This window comes from Helianthus annuus, chromosome 5, assembly GCF_002127325.2.
Source record: "Helianthus annuus cultivar XRQ/B chromosome 5, HanXRQr2.0-SUNRISE, whole genome shotgun sequence".
In the NCBI taxonomy this organism is placed as follows: domain Eukaryota; kingdom Viridiplantae; phylum Streptophyta; class Magnoliopsida; order Asterales; family Asteraceae; genus Helianthus; species Helianthus annuus.
The window spans coordinates 4,933,241-4,953,089 of record NC_035437.2 but is presented as its reverse complement, the minus strand read 5'-3'; the positions used below and the strand labels follow the sequence as shown (position 1 = coordinate 4,953,089).

The 19,849-nt window shown below is 35.2% G+C and overlaps 2 protein-coding genes and 1 non-coding gene across 6 annotated transcripts; 1 reads left to right on the top strand and 2 right to left on the bottom strand.

Annotated features, from left to right (window-relative positions):
* Positions 1-2,275: 2,275 nt before the first annotated feature.
* LOC118479437 lies at positions 2,276-2,360 on the bottom strand. Its single transcript, XR_004859572.1, has one exon. It is a non-coding gene; the product is annotated as a small nucleolar RNA U36a (small nucleolar RNA).
* Positions 2,361-3,917: 1,557 nt separating this feature from the next.
* LOC110938454 lies at positions 3,918-15,640 on the top strand. 4 transcript variants are annotated; one of them, XM_035990617.1, is made up of 6 exons: positions 3,918-4,040; positions 4,104-4,397; positions 5,438-6,415; positions 6,513-6,610; positions 6,800-6,972; positions 9,085-9,240. In XM_035990617.1, the coding sequence occupies exons 3-6, from the start codon at positions 6,409-6,411 to the stop codon at positions 9,191-9,193; spliced, it is 387 nt and encodes a 128-aa protein (XP_035846510.1). In that variant the 5' UTR covers positions 3,918-4,040; positions 4,104-4,397; positions 5,438-6,408; the 3' UTR covers positions 9,194-9,240. The 4 variants fall into 4 exon arrangements, with proteins under 4 accessions (XP_035846510.1, XP_035846508.1, XP_035846511.1 ...); XM_035990616.1 differs by having other exon boundaries at positions 3,951-4,043; XM_035990615.1 differs by having other exon boundaries at positions 3,944-4,397.
* A 2,224-nt stretch (positions 15,641-17,864) lies between these two features.
* LOC110938453 (vesicle-associated protein 4-2) lies at positions 17,865-19,688 on the bottom strand. Its single transcript, XM_022180776.2, has 5 exons — positions 19,607-19,688; positions 19,382-19,500; positions 19,184-19,261; positions 18,956-19,075; positions 17,865-18,200 (listed from the first exon to the last, which is right to left on the bottom strand). Exons 1-5 carry the CDS (start codon positions 19,656-19,658, stop codon positions 18,141-18,143), a joined length of 429 nt encoding a protein of 142 aa, XP_022036468.1. The 5' UTR covers positions 19,659-19,688; the 3' UTR covers positions 17,865-18,140.
* Positions 19,689-19,849: the final 161 nt, after the last annotated feature.

Sequence of the window (19,849 nt, the reverse complement as noted above, 5' to 3'; positions counted from 1 at the left end):
GTTCTAGGGGTTTGTTATTTCAAAGGAAGAAGGTTATGCAAGCTTTAGATAATACAGTTTCTTCGGATCTTGAAACCGATCAAGAAGATGATAATGGATCTGGGCCGATACTGAAGAGAGATATGAAGATAGAGATCGAGTTTGAGTTTATATATTTTCAATTTTTTTGTTTTTTTAATTTGCATATATTTTAATTAAACGGATAAAATTACAAAAGTACCCTCATGTACTTACTAAAATTGCAAAAATACCCTGATTTAATAAAAAATTTAACTATGTTAGGCTCAAAGGACATAACGTGCAAGATTTTGAAACATTAAGGACATAACTTGTCAACTTTTGCGCTAAAGGACAGTGCCTGCAATTTGATGTAAACATAAAGGACAAAACTTGTAATTTACTCAAAAGAAAATAACAATTTCTGATACTCTAAACCTACTTCTAAATCTACATCGCCGTTTACTGCGTGACAAGAACTCTCAACAATTTCGAATGGAACATATTTACTTCACTCTCTACACTACAAGGAAAATATTGGATCTAGACTGCAATCACACTTAACAAGGAAAATATAGCATATGCCTTTAGCAATGTTTCTGTATACTTCTACAACTTGCCATTTTATTTGATGATATCTTTGATACTATCAATGCTTGGTTTTGCATATCATTGGTGAGATCATAATCAATATGTAATCAACATTGTTGTTTTGGATTATGTGTTGGTCTCACTATAGGCTATGACATCTATAAAAGAGGATAACATTTAACACAACAAATGCATCTCTTCAAATAGCCATCCATAGACAACACGATCTACAAACATCTATAATGGCTAAGATGATCAACAACAAAACATTCGCTTGCATGCTTTTCGTGCTCGTTCTTGTTGGTATCATGTCTACAACTGAAGGCAGAAGTACTAATACATTCGGTAAATTCTACACTTTAAGATCATACATAATTCATCTTAAAATGAAAATGTACTTTTAAACTATGTTTAAAATAATGTTTAGATTCATTTTATGATTTTATCTCACTTAATATATTATTATGATTTTTAATTCTCAGCTTTTCCAATATCATTACCCACTTGTACGTCTGTTATCGGTGTGAAAAGTGGAGATACTTGTTTTGACATCGCTCAAAAGTTCAAGTTGAGCACTAAGCTCTTCAACTCCATCAACCCGAATCTCGATTGTGACAAGTTGTTTGTGGGTGAATGGATATGCGTCGAAGGAATCTAGCTAACATCTTTCAAATGGCTCCATTAAAGGAATAAACAGTTCTTTTTGCTTATGTGATTTCGAGCTGAGAATAGTGGCTTTTTATGTAACATTGTTTTCTCTAATTTCAAGAAATAAACTGCTTTATTACATCATTGAAACTAATTGTATATACTATACTATGTTATGCTATGCTATGTTGTGTTATACTATATTATACATGCATGCTATGTATCACAACTACATAAATGGGTACGGTTTTCTAGCTAGTGATGTATATCACGGTTTTGAATTCATGTATGGTCACGAATGGCATTTGAATGATTTGTCAAGAACTTGGATTTTGCAAACTTAGAAAGGTATATATAAAGTAATTAAGCAAATGATGGATGCTATATTTTATTTTTGCTTGAACTCTGTATTGGTCTGTTAATGACATATAGAAAAGACATAACATGTTTTAGATGATGTATTATTAATTCTACTTATAATTTGAACAAATAAAGACAAGAGTTAATTACAATATTAGTCCTTGTGGTTTATGGAAATTAACAAGGTCAGGTACTAATAGTTTAAAATCACATTCTAAGGTTCTAACATTTCATTTTGTAACAACCTAGGGTATTAACACTAACTTTTGTTAAATTTTTTATTAAGTTAAAATAAAATCACTAAAGTACCCTTTTCAACTAGAAGGGCCATTTATGTAATTACTTTATTTTTAATCCAGGGACCACTTGTGTAATTACTCTACAAGGGCCATTGTGTAAAATTGCATTTCAAATCTACTATTGAAAACAAACTCAGTTGCATTTCAAACAATGTATCGAACTTAAACAAGAAATTAACCATACCTATATATACAAACAAATGTGAATTGTGTAAAATTGTAAATAACATATGTGCGGATAAACCACACGCATATCAAATCACATCAAAATCCATTGTTGAAAACAAACTCAATTCAAAATGGATCTTTATATGATGTAGTTGCTTAAATCTGCATATCAAATCATCACTGCAAAATGGTAAAAAAAAAAAAAAACAAAGTGGCTCATGTTAAGAAATTTAACCATTTTATATCTTTTACTTCATTGCTCTCAGAAGCGTGGATAAATCAATCAAGTCATTGCCGATTGGAATAACTAATTTTATGAATATTTTTGTTTTTTAAATTACTTAAAAATAATGTCATGTAAATAAGCTAATAAAACTAAAAAATATGAAAAACAATTTTGTGCTGTTATTTAACTCAGTGACTTGCTAAGAGTCCTTCTATGTGTTGTTTTGTTGAATAAAATCCTCGTTGGCTGGTCAAAAAAAAAAAAAAAACACAAACAAACAAACTCAACTGCATTTCATAATATTATTTTGAGCTTAAATCTAACTTAAACAATAAATTAACCGCAAAATAGATCAAGACTACCTGAGCCAGCATCAACGTCTCCAACATCCTCGTACACTCCACCGACGTAGTTTTGAAGAGTATGCTTGTGGTGAGGTTGTTGGTCGTCCATGTTGTGTGAGAGGAACCGGAAGGGTAGGGTTGGGTTGGTTTTAGTTTTTAATTGTAGAGTAATTACACAAATGGTCCTTGGATTAAAATAAAGTTAATTATATAAATGACCCTTGTAGTTGAAAAGGGTACTTTAGTAATTTTATTCTAACTTAACAGAAAATTTAACAAAAGTTAGTGTTAATATCCTTGGTTGTTACAAAATGAAATGTTAGAACTTCAAAATGTGATTTTAAACTATTAGTATCTGACATTGTTACTTTCTATAAATCACAAGGACTAACGGTATAATTAATTCTAAAGATAAATCTAGCAGAAAGATGAGAAATACCTTCTTACATACTAGTCTGAAAAACAAAATAACTTGAAATCATATTTCGATTAAACCCATTTACCCAAGTAAACATATTAGCCCAGATGTTTTAAACTACACTTTTCAACCCAACTAAATAAAAGTAGGAAGTGATGACAAAAAAAAAAAACCAGTCGACTAACAATTGAAGGTTTGAAGTGGGACGAAGGGATATGGCTGATGAACTAACGACTGAAAAAAAGGAGTGCAATTGTACGATTGAAATATTGAAATGGGACGAACTCTAAACTTAGCGATTCAGCGAAGTAGAGATGGCTCCGAAAATCAAGGGGTGCGATTATTAGGGGCACATTATTTCTATTTGCCCAGGACCCCGACTTCTCAGAGATGACCCTGCTAATCCGTTGATTATATCTTTAAGCTGTTGGCTAGCCTTGCTAGTTGACATGTCATAGTGATCCAATGGTATAACGTTGTCCCTTAAGAAAATGATGTACGTTTAAATTCTTACAAGTGTAAAATTTGGTGGTATTTAAATGCAATAAAAGCTTGCTAAAATATTGAAAGAAAGCATAAAATTAACCATAGAAAAACTTTAAAGGGAAACTAATATAAATATGAATAATCAAATCATCACATGAGGTGTAAGGAATTTAAAATTGATAATTTTCTGTTAACTAACAAAGTGTAACATGAAATTAAAGATGCAAATACACACGTAATTTAACGCAATATGCGATCTATGCATTACATAATACTCTAATTTGCAACATTTTATTGCAATAGAGGTTGTACACCATGCTTTGTTGGTGTTTTGTGCATCCAATAGTTGTACTATTGTTGCATTATTGTTTGTACCATGGTTTTTTGTTGCGTGATCTTCTTATCACGCAACAATGAGAGAGAGACACAGTACAGAGATAAACAGAAGAGAGAAAAACTAAACAGAGCCGCCGCTTCTCCGTCGATTGGCCAAGCTCCGGAGCGTGGTAAGCCTCAATTAACTAAACCAATAGTAAGGAATCTCATGGTGGTGGTGATGTTTGCAGACGTGGCGGCTAGGGTTCCGATGACCCTAGATGGCGAGGTGGCGTACACACGATGGCAAGAGGCTATAGGCGTGGCCATACTAAATCCACATCTCGCCATCTGGCCATTTAGGCCCTTTATGCCTACTTATAAAGAAAGAAAGAGAAGAGTGAAAGGAAAGTGAGACAGAGAGGGAGAGAAGGGTAATCGGAAAAGAGAGAGAGAGAGGGGGGTGATCTGAGCAAAGATGGCGACTTCTATTGTTGCCGGAACCAGAACCAGTTGCGGGTTTTTGGGGGTTTCGCTTCAGTTAGGTATGTATTCAATTTCTTTTGCTTATTACATAACTTATTCTGATTGTTGTGTGTTGGTTTTCTTTTTTGCTTTTTGGTCTAACGATTTTGGTTATCCTTCATGTTTTTGTTCTTTGGTGGCTTGGTTTAACCTTCTTCTACGTTTGAATTTCAATTTGTATATACTTTGATTTTTTGTTTTGCAGTGGTTGTTGACGAATTTTTGGGTTTTAATTTTTTGGGGTTAAGGTTTACTTCGATTGCCTTTATTTGTGTGTTATTAGTTTTTAAGCTTTGTGCCTTTTGTTTTGTTGTTTTTGGTAATTTATGAAGGTATGAAAAAAGAGTGAATGAAGAGCGAAATTGACACTTAAAATTCTCAATGAATCAACCTACCCTGTATTCCAGTATTCATGTCAACTAAAATGTTATTTGCTATGGGTTGGAATATGCAACCATCACCGTGTAGATGAACTCTAAAAATTAAAAATACAAGTATGAAGTGGAGAAAAAAGAAACAGTGTAGCTAATATGAGTTATTGACCCGTATTGAACTTTGAGCCGATTTATCAACGATTGTGGAATTTGATTTCATATAACTTTAACTTATGATCTTAAGTGTGTAAGACGAGAACTAAATCAACTGCAGGTACTTGAGCTATAGATGAATACAAACTATAAGTTGTTTTTTTTTTAAGCTGACTATATAAAAATGTAACTTGAGTTATATAAATGTTATTTTAGTTAATGTTTTTAGTAGGATAGTAAAATATTTTATTAATTATGAAGTATTTTTCGAGATGTACTAAAGTGAGGTATGGGTTTGCGATAACTTTTAACACAAACATTTACGTAGATGGATTTGGGAAAAATCATTATAGTTTGGTTCTTTAATTGTATCTATTGCAATTTTAATCAAGCTTCATCTATATATGATATTAAGCTTTTATTGTAGATAGCTTCATTTATTTATTTTTTATTATGATGTTTGTAAACCTTGAAGGCAATGATTCGTTGTTCCATTGCCTTTTACTAAAAATATCTTCATGTTTATCTTGTAGATTTCAATATGTCGACTGCAAATGACTTCTTGCACGCTTACAACACTTGGTAGACGAGGTTATTGTATACGATAGACGCATTATGGATAAACCCGATGAACTTACTTGAAGAATTGCTGATGTACGAGCTAAACAACTGGAACTACAGTCTGAAGTGCAGTGGCCGACCCATGATTTTTTTCTATTGGGGTCCATTTTTTGTATAAAATTTTTTCACAAACAAAAAAAAAAATTTCAGGTCGGTCATCGTAGTCGGGTCGGGTCAGGGTTAAGAAATAATGTAAAAGCCTTTAGTGGACATGAAACCACTACATTATTAAGAACCATTTTTAAGCATCAAGTTATCAAATAGTGGTGATTAATAAGTTGCTTGGAACCAATAGCTACCTAAACAACACAATTACTTCACATAACTTCAAAATTTTGTTTAAGTTTTTTTTATGAACGCCACTATATGTTGGAAGTCTCATTTGGTAATCAAATGTGAAATAAAATCATTCGGAGATGTTAAATTTATCATTTTAAAGAAGCAAATTAGAAGGCGTTTGAAAGGAGTGTGTTGTAGGAATAGTTTAAGACAAGTAAACAAGATGTTAACCACACATAGCTTAATGGTGGCCAAGGCCAGGTTTGTTTTCTTTTTGATATATTTGAATTTTGATTAAAACATGTGAATGCACATTCTCATTATAGCCGCATAGAAAGATATGTGACTGAGCCATGTTAAAAGGTTAGAAAACCATATAGGATGATCTGAAGACACTAAGGAAAAGACCGAAGTCATAGTCATTAGGTAAAACATATCAAAAGGTTTGTAAACCAAATCAAAGGGTTGGAATGGGGTTTTGCTACAATATCTTGCGTACACACATGTTTGTATATTAGTTTGTGGGATCATGGTTTAGTTATTTTAGTATTTATAGCATATTCTGCAAGAGTGTGGTGGCTCAATCGGAACGTCAACGGCGGCGATGCTTTGTAAGCTTTCTGCAACACATGGTTAACCTGATCTGATGACTATATAATCCCTACAATATCTTCTCATTCATTTATATATGGTTTTGTTTGGGTTCAGCTGTACAATCATACACGATGGGCAACAATCGACCATCTTCCGGATGCTTCTCTGCCTTAGATAATCGACCTCTGTTTCAACCACAGCTTTCGATAACAGTGAGCCCCTATCCTTCTATCCGACAATCCACTTTTTTCTAATATGAATTATTATTTAGGTTTTTATTAGACATAGATGAAGGGATTGTTTAAGTTGATACAATGCATATGTTTAAGTTATTACTATAGGGGCTGAATCCATGAAAATGGAATCTATAATTCATTTTTAAATGTTTTTTGTTTGCTTAGATTCAGACAAAATGGAATCAATTCTCAAGGATGAAGAAGAAGCTAGCACCACCAAGGGCGGTTACTTTCCGTCGTACACCATCGGCCACGGCAGCAAAACTTCTTATAGAGGCAGAGATTGAGGAGCTTTTCGCAGTAGTGGAAAAGAAAGAACAAAAGCGATTCTTAGACAAGTAAGTAGCATAAACGACATCATGTGAAGTACAATTTTTTTTTTTGAAAAGTAAACTTCATTAAAACACACCTTCGACCCAAACGGGCAAAAGGCCAAACAACAAAACAACACCCCCGACCCAAACGGGCCAAAGGCCGACAATTACAACATATACAACGGATATTTACACCAATCCAACCAACTAATATAATTACAAGGAGTTCTATTTCTAACCCGCCCATAACCCTTCGATTTAACCTCCCCTAAAATATCTTGTGGACTTCGTCTAAACTGCTTGAACACCAATTCATTTCTTCCTTTCCAGATACACCAACGCGAAATCATCACCAAACCTTGAATGATACTCTTTGCTTTCTTACTTAGACGCGTGAATTGTGAATCTCCATAATGTCTTTGAAGTCGAAAGCATATATCTGAGGCAATTTACACCAAGCGCTGAAAGCCGACCAAACTCTCTCCACCACCGAACAAGCAGTAAAAAGGTGCTCCACCGTTTCCTCAAATTCATCGCAAAAAGGGCATATAACTGAAGAAATATTCACATTCGTTCTTCTTAAGTTAACTCTCGTAGCTAATCTATCCAGATTACCTCTCTACGCCATGATATTGCATTTGATCGGAACCCATTTACACCATTCAAAGTTAGGGGGATGACTAACTCCTCTATCCTTAATAAGAGCCATTTTTACTGCCTTCACCGAGAATCCTTCTTGATTTTCGTCGTTCCACAACCATAAATCCTCATTATTTGAAAATGATGCCCTGCTGAGAACCTCCTGACATTCCTGCTATTCCTTAAGCTCAACATCTGACTCTGGTTGTCTATACTAATTCCACACAAAACCGCTATAACCTTGGATCCCATCCCTTCTGTCAGCAACCCTACACATTTTAGACAATTCCAAACCGAACAAGTGTGGCCATCTTTCCACAAAAGGCTTATCACCCAACCAAGTATCCAGCCAGAAACGAACCCCTCCCCGTTCCCTACCTTACCCAAAATCAGGTTGTTTAAACCCTTCCCGTTAATTTTCAGGTTAGAAATCGCATTCACAATATTTTTCCAACATCCCGAAATTTTTCCATTAAGCGGAAGGAAGCTCCTTTGATTGTTATTACCATGACAAGCTTCCACCACCTTTCTCCATAAATTTTGATTTTCTACTCTATACCTCCACCCCCATTTAAAAAGAATAGCCAAATTGATCTTTTTAAGTCTGTTTATACCCAACCCCCCTTTTGATTTAGGCCATGTGATCCAATCCCAAGTCACCCAGTTCATTTTGTTATTTATTTAGGCCATGTGAAGTACAATTAATTAATTAAAGTTTAAACAGTTTTTTTTATAATAATTATGCTGTTGATTTGGTTCATGTACAACTTTGATATTGTGAATGACGCACCAATAGATGGGAGGTACCAGTGGGTTGGATTAAAGCCATAACTGCCCAATCAAACAAGTGAACAAAGAGTCACATATTAAGCTAAATTGAACTCTATATAATTACTGCACCAATTTAGAAGGTTCCGCTGCAACAACTCCGTATACATCCCTACTCATATTGTCCATCATAGTGTTAGTAACTTTTGTGGGTAGGAATTTGACGTTCTTGACACACAATATCATATACAGAAAATACAACAATATCGTTTATTTTGTAATTATTTGTACAACTTGCCAAAAAAAAGATCCCTTAATATAGAGAAAAGTGCCCGAATAGTCCCTGTGGTTTGCTTATTTTTCACCTTTAGTCCCTAACTTTCCAAAATTACATCTATAGTCCCCAACTTTTTCAATTTCGTTCCCGGATAGTCCCTGATGTGTAACTGGGTTAGTTTTTAGTGTTAGGTGCGTGTGAAATGACAAAAATACCCTTACCGTCAATAATAATAAATAAAAATGAAAAAGTCAAAATTGCTCCTGATTCATTTGTCATCACCCCTATCGACGGTTTCTTACATCGATTGTTTATGGGTTTTGATTGGAGTTGGATCGATGGGTTCCTGGGCTTCTTCTTCGATTAAACCTTTGTATATTTGAATCAACCCTAGAATTTTGGTCCGCTAATCTTAATCGTGACTGCAGACTAATTGCTTAGTACGATCACAGGTTGGTTCTGTTTCAGTTAATCTTCGTCTGCTTTCTGTTGCTGGCTACCTTAGAAGCAATAATATTAGAATATACAATATATTCCTTTAAATGTATGGTTGTAAATTGAATTAAGTTCTTGCTTATTCTGTTATCTATGAAATTCAAAAGTATTTAATTAATTTTGGAGGGAATACAACATTGCATTCAGTTCTTTGCGGATCTTACTTCTATATTCTTTCTCAATTCTAACTTTAGGAAGGAAGGGGTCATGAAGAAGAAGAAGAAAGGGTAGGTGGGTGGGTCCCTAATATATTGATTTAAATGTTATTTTTTAACACTAAGGAAATTTAGGTCATTTCACATCCATTTAACTAAAAAGACTAACCTTCATCCGTGCCAGGGACTATCCGGGAACGAAATTGAAAAGGTTGGGGACTATAGTTGTAATTTTAGAAAGTTACGGACTAAAGGTGAAAAAAGGACAAACCACAGGGACTATCCGAGCATTTAACTCCTTAATATATTTTAACACCCGATGCAATAGCTGAAAATTTTTCAAGCCCCCGTCGCATCGCGGCGAGATACCTTTCTAGTTTTACACTAAAAAGAATACGCAAATGCTAAAATTGGGGGAAAATCTTGGCTGACGAAATTGAAGGCTTAATTGGTGGAATTATGGTCTGACTGTTGGGCCAAACCGACTATAGTTGTTTGTCACATGATCCGACCCTGTAACTCCACTTGTTGCTGATCAACTTGTGTTTTTTATAAGTATACATGTTTTTTTTGCCATGTTTTCATATGTCCAACTAATTTTTTTTGAAAAGTGAACTTCATTAAAACACGCGAACACCACCCAATCTCCAAGACGGAGAAAAGGGGCTGCAAAACAACATTACATCAAAAGCAAATTACACCAAGACTTCCAATCTCTATCCTTGCATTTGTATCTATTACTAAACCATAAGAACGTAACCGCCTTCACATCCGTAACAATCTCTACCACCTTGCGTCGGTTATTCTCAAAAATTCGCTCATTTCTTGCTTTCCAAATCCTCCAACAAGTTATAACTGCCCATCTAATAATTTCCTTTCGCATAGGGGATAATCCATCCATCTTATGCATCTCCATCACATCTTTTAAGTTAAACGCAAAAAATTAGGAATACAACACCATCTTAGAATACCATCTGACACCCCATCGAAAAACCACATTCGGTGAATACATGATCCACCTTTCCTCTCCATCCACGCAAAAAGCACACAATATATGTCCAACTAATTAAATATGAGTCTACTAACTTTTGAATAAATCAAATGATTTTCTAAGTGATTAAAGAATTGTAGCGAAGAAATATATGATATTCATTCTTGTACATGAGTATATATCCCTTAATTTTAAAAATAAAATAAAGCAACTTATTCATTAAAGACCGGAGAAAACAATATTACAAAGTCAATATTGTTATCTACTGAACATCACATAAACATACAATTAAGTTGCAGAAAGTACAATTGATTGTTTGGATCGTTTATGAGTCATAACTTTGAAGACTGTAATTATATTCCTTTGATGCAAATCCATTCACCTACAAACAACTTGTCACAATTCAAATTCGGGTTGATGAAGTTGAATAGTGTAGAGCTCAGCTTGAACTTTTTAGCGATGTCAAAACAAGTATCACCACTTTTCACACCAATAACAGACGCACAGATAGGGGTTGTTATTGGAAGATCTAGAAAAAAGATCATATAATATTAAGTGAGATAAATAATTCTACTCATCATTTTAGGCATGGGTTAAACCAATATTGTGACTTTAAGGTGAAAGAGACCATAAATTAATAAAGGATTATGGACTCTAAGATTGATTATATACATGTATGATTTACCTAGAGCGGTTGTTGTCATGATACCCACAAGAACAACGACAAAAAGCATGTAGACGAATGCTTTATTATTGATCTTAGCCATTATAGTATAGATCTTGTACGTTATCTGTATAATGTTTGAAGATCGAGATACATTTGATGTGCTAATTCTAACTTTATTTATAGAAGCCTTAGCCTATAATGACGCCAACTACGTAATTAAACCAAAACAACATTGTTAAACATCGATTGTGACCATTGATGTCACCAATGATATACAAAAACAAACATCAATACTATTATAATTATTACTAAACAAACATACAAAGAGAAGTTCAGTACATGCATGAAAAGAGTAACATGTTTGCAATCTGAAAATATCTTATTCTATTCGATTGAAATGGCCATGTTGAACAAGACAATTTCAAGAATAACATTGGAACTTTTTTCTTTGAAAATGGCCATTGAATGATATACGCCTTATATACTTTCGTTCCAATATGTGTCTCACGTGGGGCATGCCCCTATTGTATTGATTTTTAAATTTACTTTTTTTGATGTTTATGTTCTTAGCATTGTTAATATTACCCTAGTGTAGTTCTATTTTCCACACCCCATGTAAACTGTTATGTAGGTGCCATATATTTTCACATATAAGAAATATGGTTTAACTTCCACATCCAAGCTTTACACAAATTAAAAAAAAATGGGCCATCCTTACAAACCCTTTCCACGTACCTACATATGTCTAGGTAATATAATCCACACATGTCTTATGTGTAGGTTACACAAATATGTCATTTATAAAAAAAATAGAATAAAAAGGTATTAACAATACATTTATGTCGTTTTCTTTTGTTTGTAATTTTTTTAGTATTAGAAAAGTGAATGGTTCATTCATCTCAAGATATATTAACTATATTCTGGCATAATAAACCAATATCAACCTAATTAGTATTCAAGTTTTATCTTACACTTGTTTTATGCCCCGTCAAATTGAAAAAAATAGCATTCGACCCATATAGATTTGTCATTTCATGTTAAGACAGTGGGGTTAAGGACAAACTAATGAGACGCAATGTGTAACGATGTTTCTCTTGTTTATATCATCAATTTATCGAGACAAAGCTCGAACAAGGATAAACCCTCTATGTTTTTGTTCTTATATTGGTTCCATGTGGGTTATGGTCCTAAAAAAAGGTTAACATTTACCAAAATGTAATCATCTCTAGCTTCAAACTTCCACAAACAACATAATCATCAAAACAACGGCTAAGTGTCACACCCCAACCGATGGCGAAATCATCGGGGCATGGCACTGAGCGAAACAGATTGTCCAGAAGTTTCCATAACAATTATCATTACCAATCAATTTAAAATAACATGTCCCATACCATGTCTCAAAAGGTAAATAAATTATTACAGACAAAATCTAGGCAAATAGTTCTATTCCGACAACTCAGATTTTTAAGTAGTCCAATTGTTTATCTGCTTCTAGAGACTCTTGATTACATTAGTATAGACAACTATGTGTTGGCCTCTAGAAACTTATTAAAGCCTCGCTTTCCTAGCAGATAAGCATCCTAATTACCTGTCACATATGTTAAAATAAAAGTCAATACACATAGTGTAAAGGCAAGTATACAAGTTTGTTAATAGCATATAGAGTTCGAAATAGTTTACGCATAACCAGCACGTACACAAAGGAAAACGAAGCATGTTAATTATTGACATGGATCTATCGATACCAATGACTGCGGGTTGACTGCCCAAGGCAGTTCGTAATACATGATCACCACCGTAATCTATGCAAATAATTGTCCTTAACAACCCCCGTGTGAACGGGTGCTGAGTCTAAACTATAGTACTATTGTCGTTAAGGCAGGTAGACAGCATTCCATGTGTAAACATAACAAACAAGCATTCATTAAGTCACGTATAACATGCGGTAACGGTTAGCGTTTAAAACATTGCGTAGTGTGTTCGATGTGATTTCGTATAAGTAACGTATGTAACACCCAAAAGTGCTCAAAGCAAAAAAAAAAGGAATCGAGTATACTCACAGCGGTTGATGGATTGAAGGGAGCGCTTGAGAGTAAGGTTAGCCTGAATTGTTCGATAGCATAATGGTAAGTGGCACATAAAACAAGAATAAGCGTTGATGGGTCGAATGGTAGATCGGTCGGATGGCAATCCGATCGGACGGCCAATTCGTGCGGTTGATAATCCGTTCGGATGGTTATCCGGTCGGACGGTAGTCCGGTCGGATGACCATTCGAGTGGATTGTTTCTTCCCATGAGAAGGATGTGTTTGTGTATGATGGTTTGACTTTTGAAGTTTTTGTTGTAGCATTTGAAAACATTGAAGTATCTCTACCTTTCAGATCGGTCGATCGGACGGTAGTCCGATCGGACGGTAATCCGATAGGTTGACACTTCAGTGGGAACAAGTTCACAGCAGGTTGTCACTCGATCGGACAGCAGTCCGGGCGGGTGGCATCACTTAGTGCATTGAACATGTTGAAAAATCGATTAAGTGTTAAAGTCAAGTATCTCATGATCCGAAGAGTAATCCGGTCGGATGGTAGTCCGATCGGATAGCAATTCGTTCAATACTCAACTTTAAATGGGGTTGATTAAGTGTGGGACCCAAAGTGTCGGTCGTTCGGACGGCCAGTCACTCGGACGACTGTCTGGTCGGACAGTAGTCCGGTCGGATAGCACTCCGTGCTGGTCGTTCCGTTCGTCTTTCACTTGGTCGTTTTGGATCGTTTATAGTTTTATCGAAACGCTTTGACAACGTGTCAACCAACAGAACCCCGTCTCGAACCTAGTAACCTGACCGAACAGGAATCACCCAACGTTCAACCAGCTAACCGGTTCAAGTCGGTCGTTCTTGATTAACCCGAAATCGGTGGTCTCGCGGATAGGATTCTGGTCTTGAGCCAACACATTACTAAGAATGAGTAGAGGTGAGATCCGATCCTATCGGTTTGCGTGCGTTGAGTGTAAAAGAATTGAAAGAAAATTTGGAAAAACCTTCATTCAATCCCTTTTTACCGTGAATATGTTTAGATCTATGAAAGATCTTTGTTTATTTATATGGAAATCGGTTAGATTCAAGTTGTTCTTGAAGGATTGAAGCCAAAACATGAAGTTCTTCAAGAACACATGATGACATCATCCTAGAACCCTTGAATCTTGGTGATTTCACGGTTAAAAGTGAAGATTTAAAATATAGGAAGGTGTAGGAGTGCGTGTAGATCAAGAAAGTTCAAGATTTAGGGAGAGATCTTACCTGGTTTGAGAGAAATCGAAGAAAAGGTGAAGAATACGTGCTGCTCGGACAGAGGATTTCCAAAAGTAGAAAGTATGAAAGTGACATGGGTATTTATAGGATTCCAAAAGAGGAAAGGGTGGGTCGGTCCGATGACACCACACCCGGATGACAGGTCGGTCGGATGGCACATCGACCGGATGGCAGCCCGGTCGGATGGCAATCCGGCCGGCCAACATCTGGTTCGAGTGCGAGGCGCGACGATTTTTGATATTTCGATTTCGATTGCGAGTGATGCGAATACGATAGAGTTTTCCTATTCAAATTACTTTTAATCCCAACTACTCATATCGCGCGCTATCTCTTCTCCACTAATTATCATACTATATCTACATACAATCATCCTTAGTTCGTATTAGATTTGTGATTGCGATTCGATTGCGATGAGTTCGATTGCGATTCGATTGATTACCACACATAACGTAAATAAGCATGCACAAGTAACACATAAGGCACACACACACACACGTATAACTATCACCAAAGTGCGAAATTCGAGTTGCGAGCGCGATGTTGATTAGATTAGATTGATTATAATCGACTTTATCACATTGTTACTTCCCTATTATTCACAGTCGTAAAGCGATTCATAGCGATAAATATACTTTGATTACTGCGATTAGTTACTCCACATAATACAACTAACGTAAACATAAAATAGACTATCTACAGTCAAAGAAGTCAAAACTGGAACTGACTTCCAAAACACTGGGGTGTTACACTAAGGTCGGCAACAAAACAATCATTTGCATGTTTTTTGTGTTTGTTTTCGCGGGTATCATGATAACAACCGAAGGAAGAACTATTCCTCGTGGTAAGTCCTACACTTAAAATCTCCCATTACAAGAAAATGACCGTTAGTTTTCTTTTCCTTTTTTAACAGCTAATTCAAGCACCTACTAAACCTTTTGTCACAAATAATGATGTAGTGTACATACTATTTTGAAAAAGTTGTTGAAATGAATCTTTTACATTAATTAATAATAATATGGCAATTCTCAGGTTTATTAGGAAGAGACCCTGCTTGTACTTCGGTTGTTGGCGTGCAAACCAGAGATTCGTGCTTTAGCATTGCTTAGAAGTTTAAGTTGAGCTCTGGATTCTTCGATTACATCAACCCGAATTTGAACTGCCACAAGCTATTTGTGGGCGAATGGATTTATGTTAATGGAATCTAATCAAAGTCACTCGATCTATGAACTATATGAACCGACCAATAAATGTTTCTTTCTTTTAAAGATTGAAATACATACTAAGTTGTGGATGCATCAAAACCTCATGTTTAAAGAAATAACGCTTTTGTACTATGTGTTACTTCGGTTATTAATAAAGAAAGTTGATTTTAACTTATAAAAGGTATAACAAAGATATTCAAATTGGTATCATAATCTATGTATCTATGTGATACAACTAAGAAGTATTCTAAATGGATTTGTCCATTTATGTTTAGGAAATGGGGGTGAAGACAAAGCTAATGAGACGTGATAAAGTATTAATACTCTTGTTTTAATAAATTAACCAAGACAAAGTTCAAACAAGAATAAAATCTAGCATCCTTGGTGTGCTTAAAAAACTAAACGCTAATAAAGTGCTTAAGCAAAGTTGTCAAACAAAGTCAAACACGTTTTTACCTTGTATTTCATATTTATATACTATTATTTTGCAACAATGTTGTGCAATAGGAGTTGTATTGTGTGCATTGTGCTTTGTAAGATGATTTTCCACTTTGTACCGAACCGGTACCGGTACCGAATTTACCGAACCGGGTACACTTCGGTACCGACTTTTGAGATTTTCGGTACCGATACGGTACGATACCGGTATTTACCGATTTTTACCCTCAAATACGGATACCGAACCGTACCGTACCGGGTATATTCGGTACCGTTACCCACTTTTGGGGATTTTCGGTACCGGTCGATACCGAGCTCATCCCTATTTGCAGGAACCCTACAGTTTATAAATTTATACTTGGTTTTTGTTATGATTTTGTAACATTAATATTTTTTTATCTAACCCATTTCATTGACCTGCACTTGATTACAGTTTGCACGAACTGAAATTTATAAATATGTGTTTTTGCTTTTTGCTATGGTTCTTTAGCATCATATTATCTGTTCAACTCAAAAAGCCCCGCGACGCAACGCGCGCGGGTCTTTGTCCTAGTTTATTTTAATTTGTATTTATAAACGATAAGACATTTTATTTTCTTTTTCACAGATAAAAAAGTATCTCTCTCTCGGTAAATCATCATCAAAGACTCAAAGCTCCTAATTATAAAATCAAAACTAATATTGAACTATTTTTGAAAATATTTATATGAAAATACACTTGCATATCTATTTATAACTAGTTTTTTGGACCTGCATGTTGCGGCGGTATCGTTAAACTGAACAAAAAAATAAACGTAAAAATGTGGAACCATGCACGCTCATTGCAGCATGTTAAGTCACCAAATTTAGATCAAAACGTAAAAGATTATCGTAGATTAGAATACATGAGTCAAAACGGAAACAAACCCCACGTAAAAAAGAAAACATAACTTTCAAAATGACACGGAATTGCAAGGGTGTTAACTTTCAACATGACATGAAATTTATGAGTTTGAGAGCAACCTACTCATATTCGGCTCCCTTTCGGGTCGAACGCACCGACAAGTTTTGCTAAAGATCTCCGGTAACCCTGATTAGTTAGCATGTTATCCCATTTATATTTATAAAAATTAATGTGTACTTTATATTACAACTCAAACTGATCTGATATTTTATTTTAAAACACAAGTAAATAAGAAATGTACAAGAAGAACAAAATGTTTTCCAGACATTTCTGTTTTTCTTTATAAAATTATGACTTTAGAATAGTAATATATAAAAAAATCAGGTCAAACTAAGGGGCTGTTTGTTTACCTCGTAATGAGGCTCTTAATGGTTCAGACCTCTTACTGGTTCAGCACTTAATGGTTCAGACTGTTTGTTTCGTGAGCAGATGTCTGAATGGTTCAGACATTTGCCTTTGAATGGTTAAGTTTTATGCAGAGTCTGAATGGTTAAGACCTTTAATCTGAATTGGTCAGACATTTGCATCTGAAGGGTTAAACATTATACAGCATCTTAATAGTTCAGACCTCCTACTGGTTCAGCACTTAATGGTTCAGACCTCTTACTGGTTCAGCACTTAACCATTCAAAATTTGCCAAACAGCCCCTAAGCGTGTTTGCGTCAACCCACAATTACACGTGTCATGTTCAGGTTTATATGCCTGACATAGTGTTGGTCCTGCTTGTCTACAGGTTTGTATAAAGCTTTCGGATCTGTCTTATTCGACCCGTTTGACACCAAAGCTTCAAGCAGGGTCAAGGTGGCTCGTCCTAAATAACTCATATTTTCCCTTGATTCTCGCAATAAAAGAACAGAAATGAGGCATGCATATAAAGGGAGAAACTTTAAACTCGATAAACCAAAAGACTAACGATTTTCACGTAACCCAAAAGCCGTTGGACTGTGGTTTTGAACGGTTTCTAGCAACTAGCAGAGCTACATTGCTGGACTCAGCAAATATTTCCTCACCCAAAAAGCATACTTGAGAATTCATTTCATACGGCGCAATGAACCATATGCTAAGATAACTCTTATAACATACAAAACATACAGATTGCCAATCACACAAGAGAATTATGGTTCTACCTGTTGATGGAACCGTCGTGTGCAAGTCCAAACAGTACTTTACGTTGTTCTGACTTGTACCTCCTACGTGTAACCACCAACCGGCGTAGTTATATACGTGTAGTAATCTACCTCTCAACTTACAGATTCAACAATGGAAAGCTTTTAACAATGAGAAACAACATAAAAAGAAATATTTCATTATTATACCGAGTCGTCTCCTTCAACTTGTTGTCGAGCGAGGTATCTCTCCCGGCGTTCTTTCTACAAGGAACAATTAGTTAGGGTTATATTTTACCTATATCTTGTCAAGTAAATAAATGAGCTTAAAAGAAAACGAGTCAAAGTTATTTTTAGCGCCAAAAATCTCCATAATCGGCTATTATAAAACAATTCTTTCTGAAATAATATATAAACGTTTTGACAAAAAATGTTTGTAGGCCAACCTAGGGCTGCAAATGAACGAAATGTTCAGCGAACAGTTTGTAAACCGTTCGTCAGGAAGTTCGTTTGTGCTCGTTCATTTATTAAGCAAACGAACATGAACAAGAAATTTCGTTCGTTTAGTTAAATGACCAAACATGAGCAGAGGTTGCGTTCATTCATTTATGTTCGTAAACGTTCAGTAACATGTTCGTTTATGTTCGCTAGTTTATTAGTGTTTTTAGTTTTTGTATTTTATTTAAATACTCAAAATTTCCGACAGATAAAATATTTAATAAGTGTCAATGTATTTTATATTTTGTTCATGAACGCTTGTTTGTGTTCATTTGTGTTCATTAACGTTCGTTTTCATTCGTTGCCTTAAATTAACAAACGAACACAAACACATGCATTTTCTTAACAAACGAACACGGACATAAAATATCGTTTGTTAAGTGTTAATGAACAGTTCATGAACACATATATTTCTTAACAAACAAACACGACCAAGGTCTTGTTCGTGTTCATTCAGTTCATTTGCAGCCGCCAACCTAACCCATTACCCAGCCCGTCGACTCGTCTGTACAGTGACTCACCCATTCATCTATGACAAGTCCATCACCAACAATCTTTGGCTCGGTGTCTTCCGGAGGTTTCTTGCGGGTTTCAACAACGGCCTCAGCCTCGGCTATCTGGCGTTTCAATTTCTCTAGTGCCTGGTATGATGTCAGTAATTAAGATGGTGCAGTAAAACAATCTCAAGCAAGTGGATAGCCAAGATAAGGTTTAAAAGTAGTATCGCGTATGCATATTAGAAAACTTACTGGGCTTGGTCGTGCCACGTCTAGGAAAACAACTTGCAGTATCTGCTCCACAGTTACTAGATCTTTTTGCTCATCAAACTGAGTGAGAACACAAGTTTATATAAACGGTGGAGCATTTGCTGGTGTATACAAAAATTTACATATGTATGTATATGTTTGTATTTAAGAATATATCTCAAAAGAGTGTGTGTGACTTACTAGCTCGGGTACATAGTCCATCATTCCTTTCACTTTTAGACTCATGATTTTAAATTTCACTTTTCTCTTTCGGTCTATCGGTATTTCATTGTTTTCTGAAGGTTCCACAAACTTGAAAACTGCCATTGATAAAAGAGGTAGTGAAATTTGTAGGTAATATATATAGAAATAGAGGCTGCATTCATAAAAACAAATTAGCAATTAATATATGTCAAATGTTGTTACCCGTTGCAATAATACTCTCGCCAGGAGTTAGAATAGCACCCGGAGGACGCATGCAGTTGTTTGAAACTAACGCAACACAACACACAACATAGGTCAGAACTAATAATTTACAATATCCTAAACTTAAGCTATTTAATAGAGAAGATCTCCATAACAAGTAAAGTACAATGGTTTATACAAACTTATACTCATCCCTTAAAAGCCACATGAGACTTGCTAGTGTTCTTTATTTTAATAGCACTT

Bases quoted from the DNA above. Each gene is read 5' to 3' on its own strand.
- LOC110938453 (XM_022180776.2), bottom strand. From the start codon at position 19,658: ATGCGTCCTCCGGGTGCTATTCTAACTCCTGGCGAGAGTATTATTGCA. The intron at 19,501-19,606 runs GTAACAACATTT...TATCAATGGCAG, and splicing joins CGAGAGTATTATTGCAACGG to TTTTCAAGTTTGTGGAACCT. The intron at 19,076-19,183 runs GTAAGTTTTCTA...ACATCATACCAG, and splicing joins ACGTGGCACGACCAAGCCCA to GCACTAGAGAAATTGAAACG.
- LOC110938454 (XM_035990617.1), top strand. The intron at 6,611-6,799 runs GTGAGCCCCTAT...TTGTTTGCTTAG, and splicing joins AACCACAGCTTTCGATAACA to ATTCAGACAAAATGGAATCA. The intron at 6,973-9,084 runs GTAAGTAGCATA...GTACGATCACAG, and splicing joins CAAAAGCGATTCTTAGACAA to GTTGGTTCTGTTTCAGTTAA.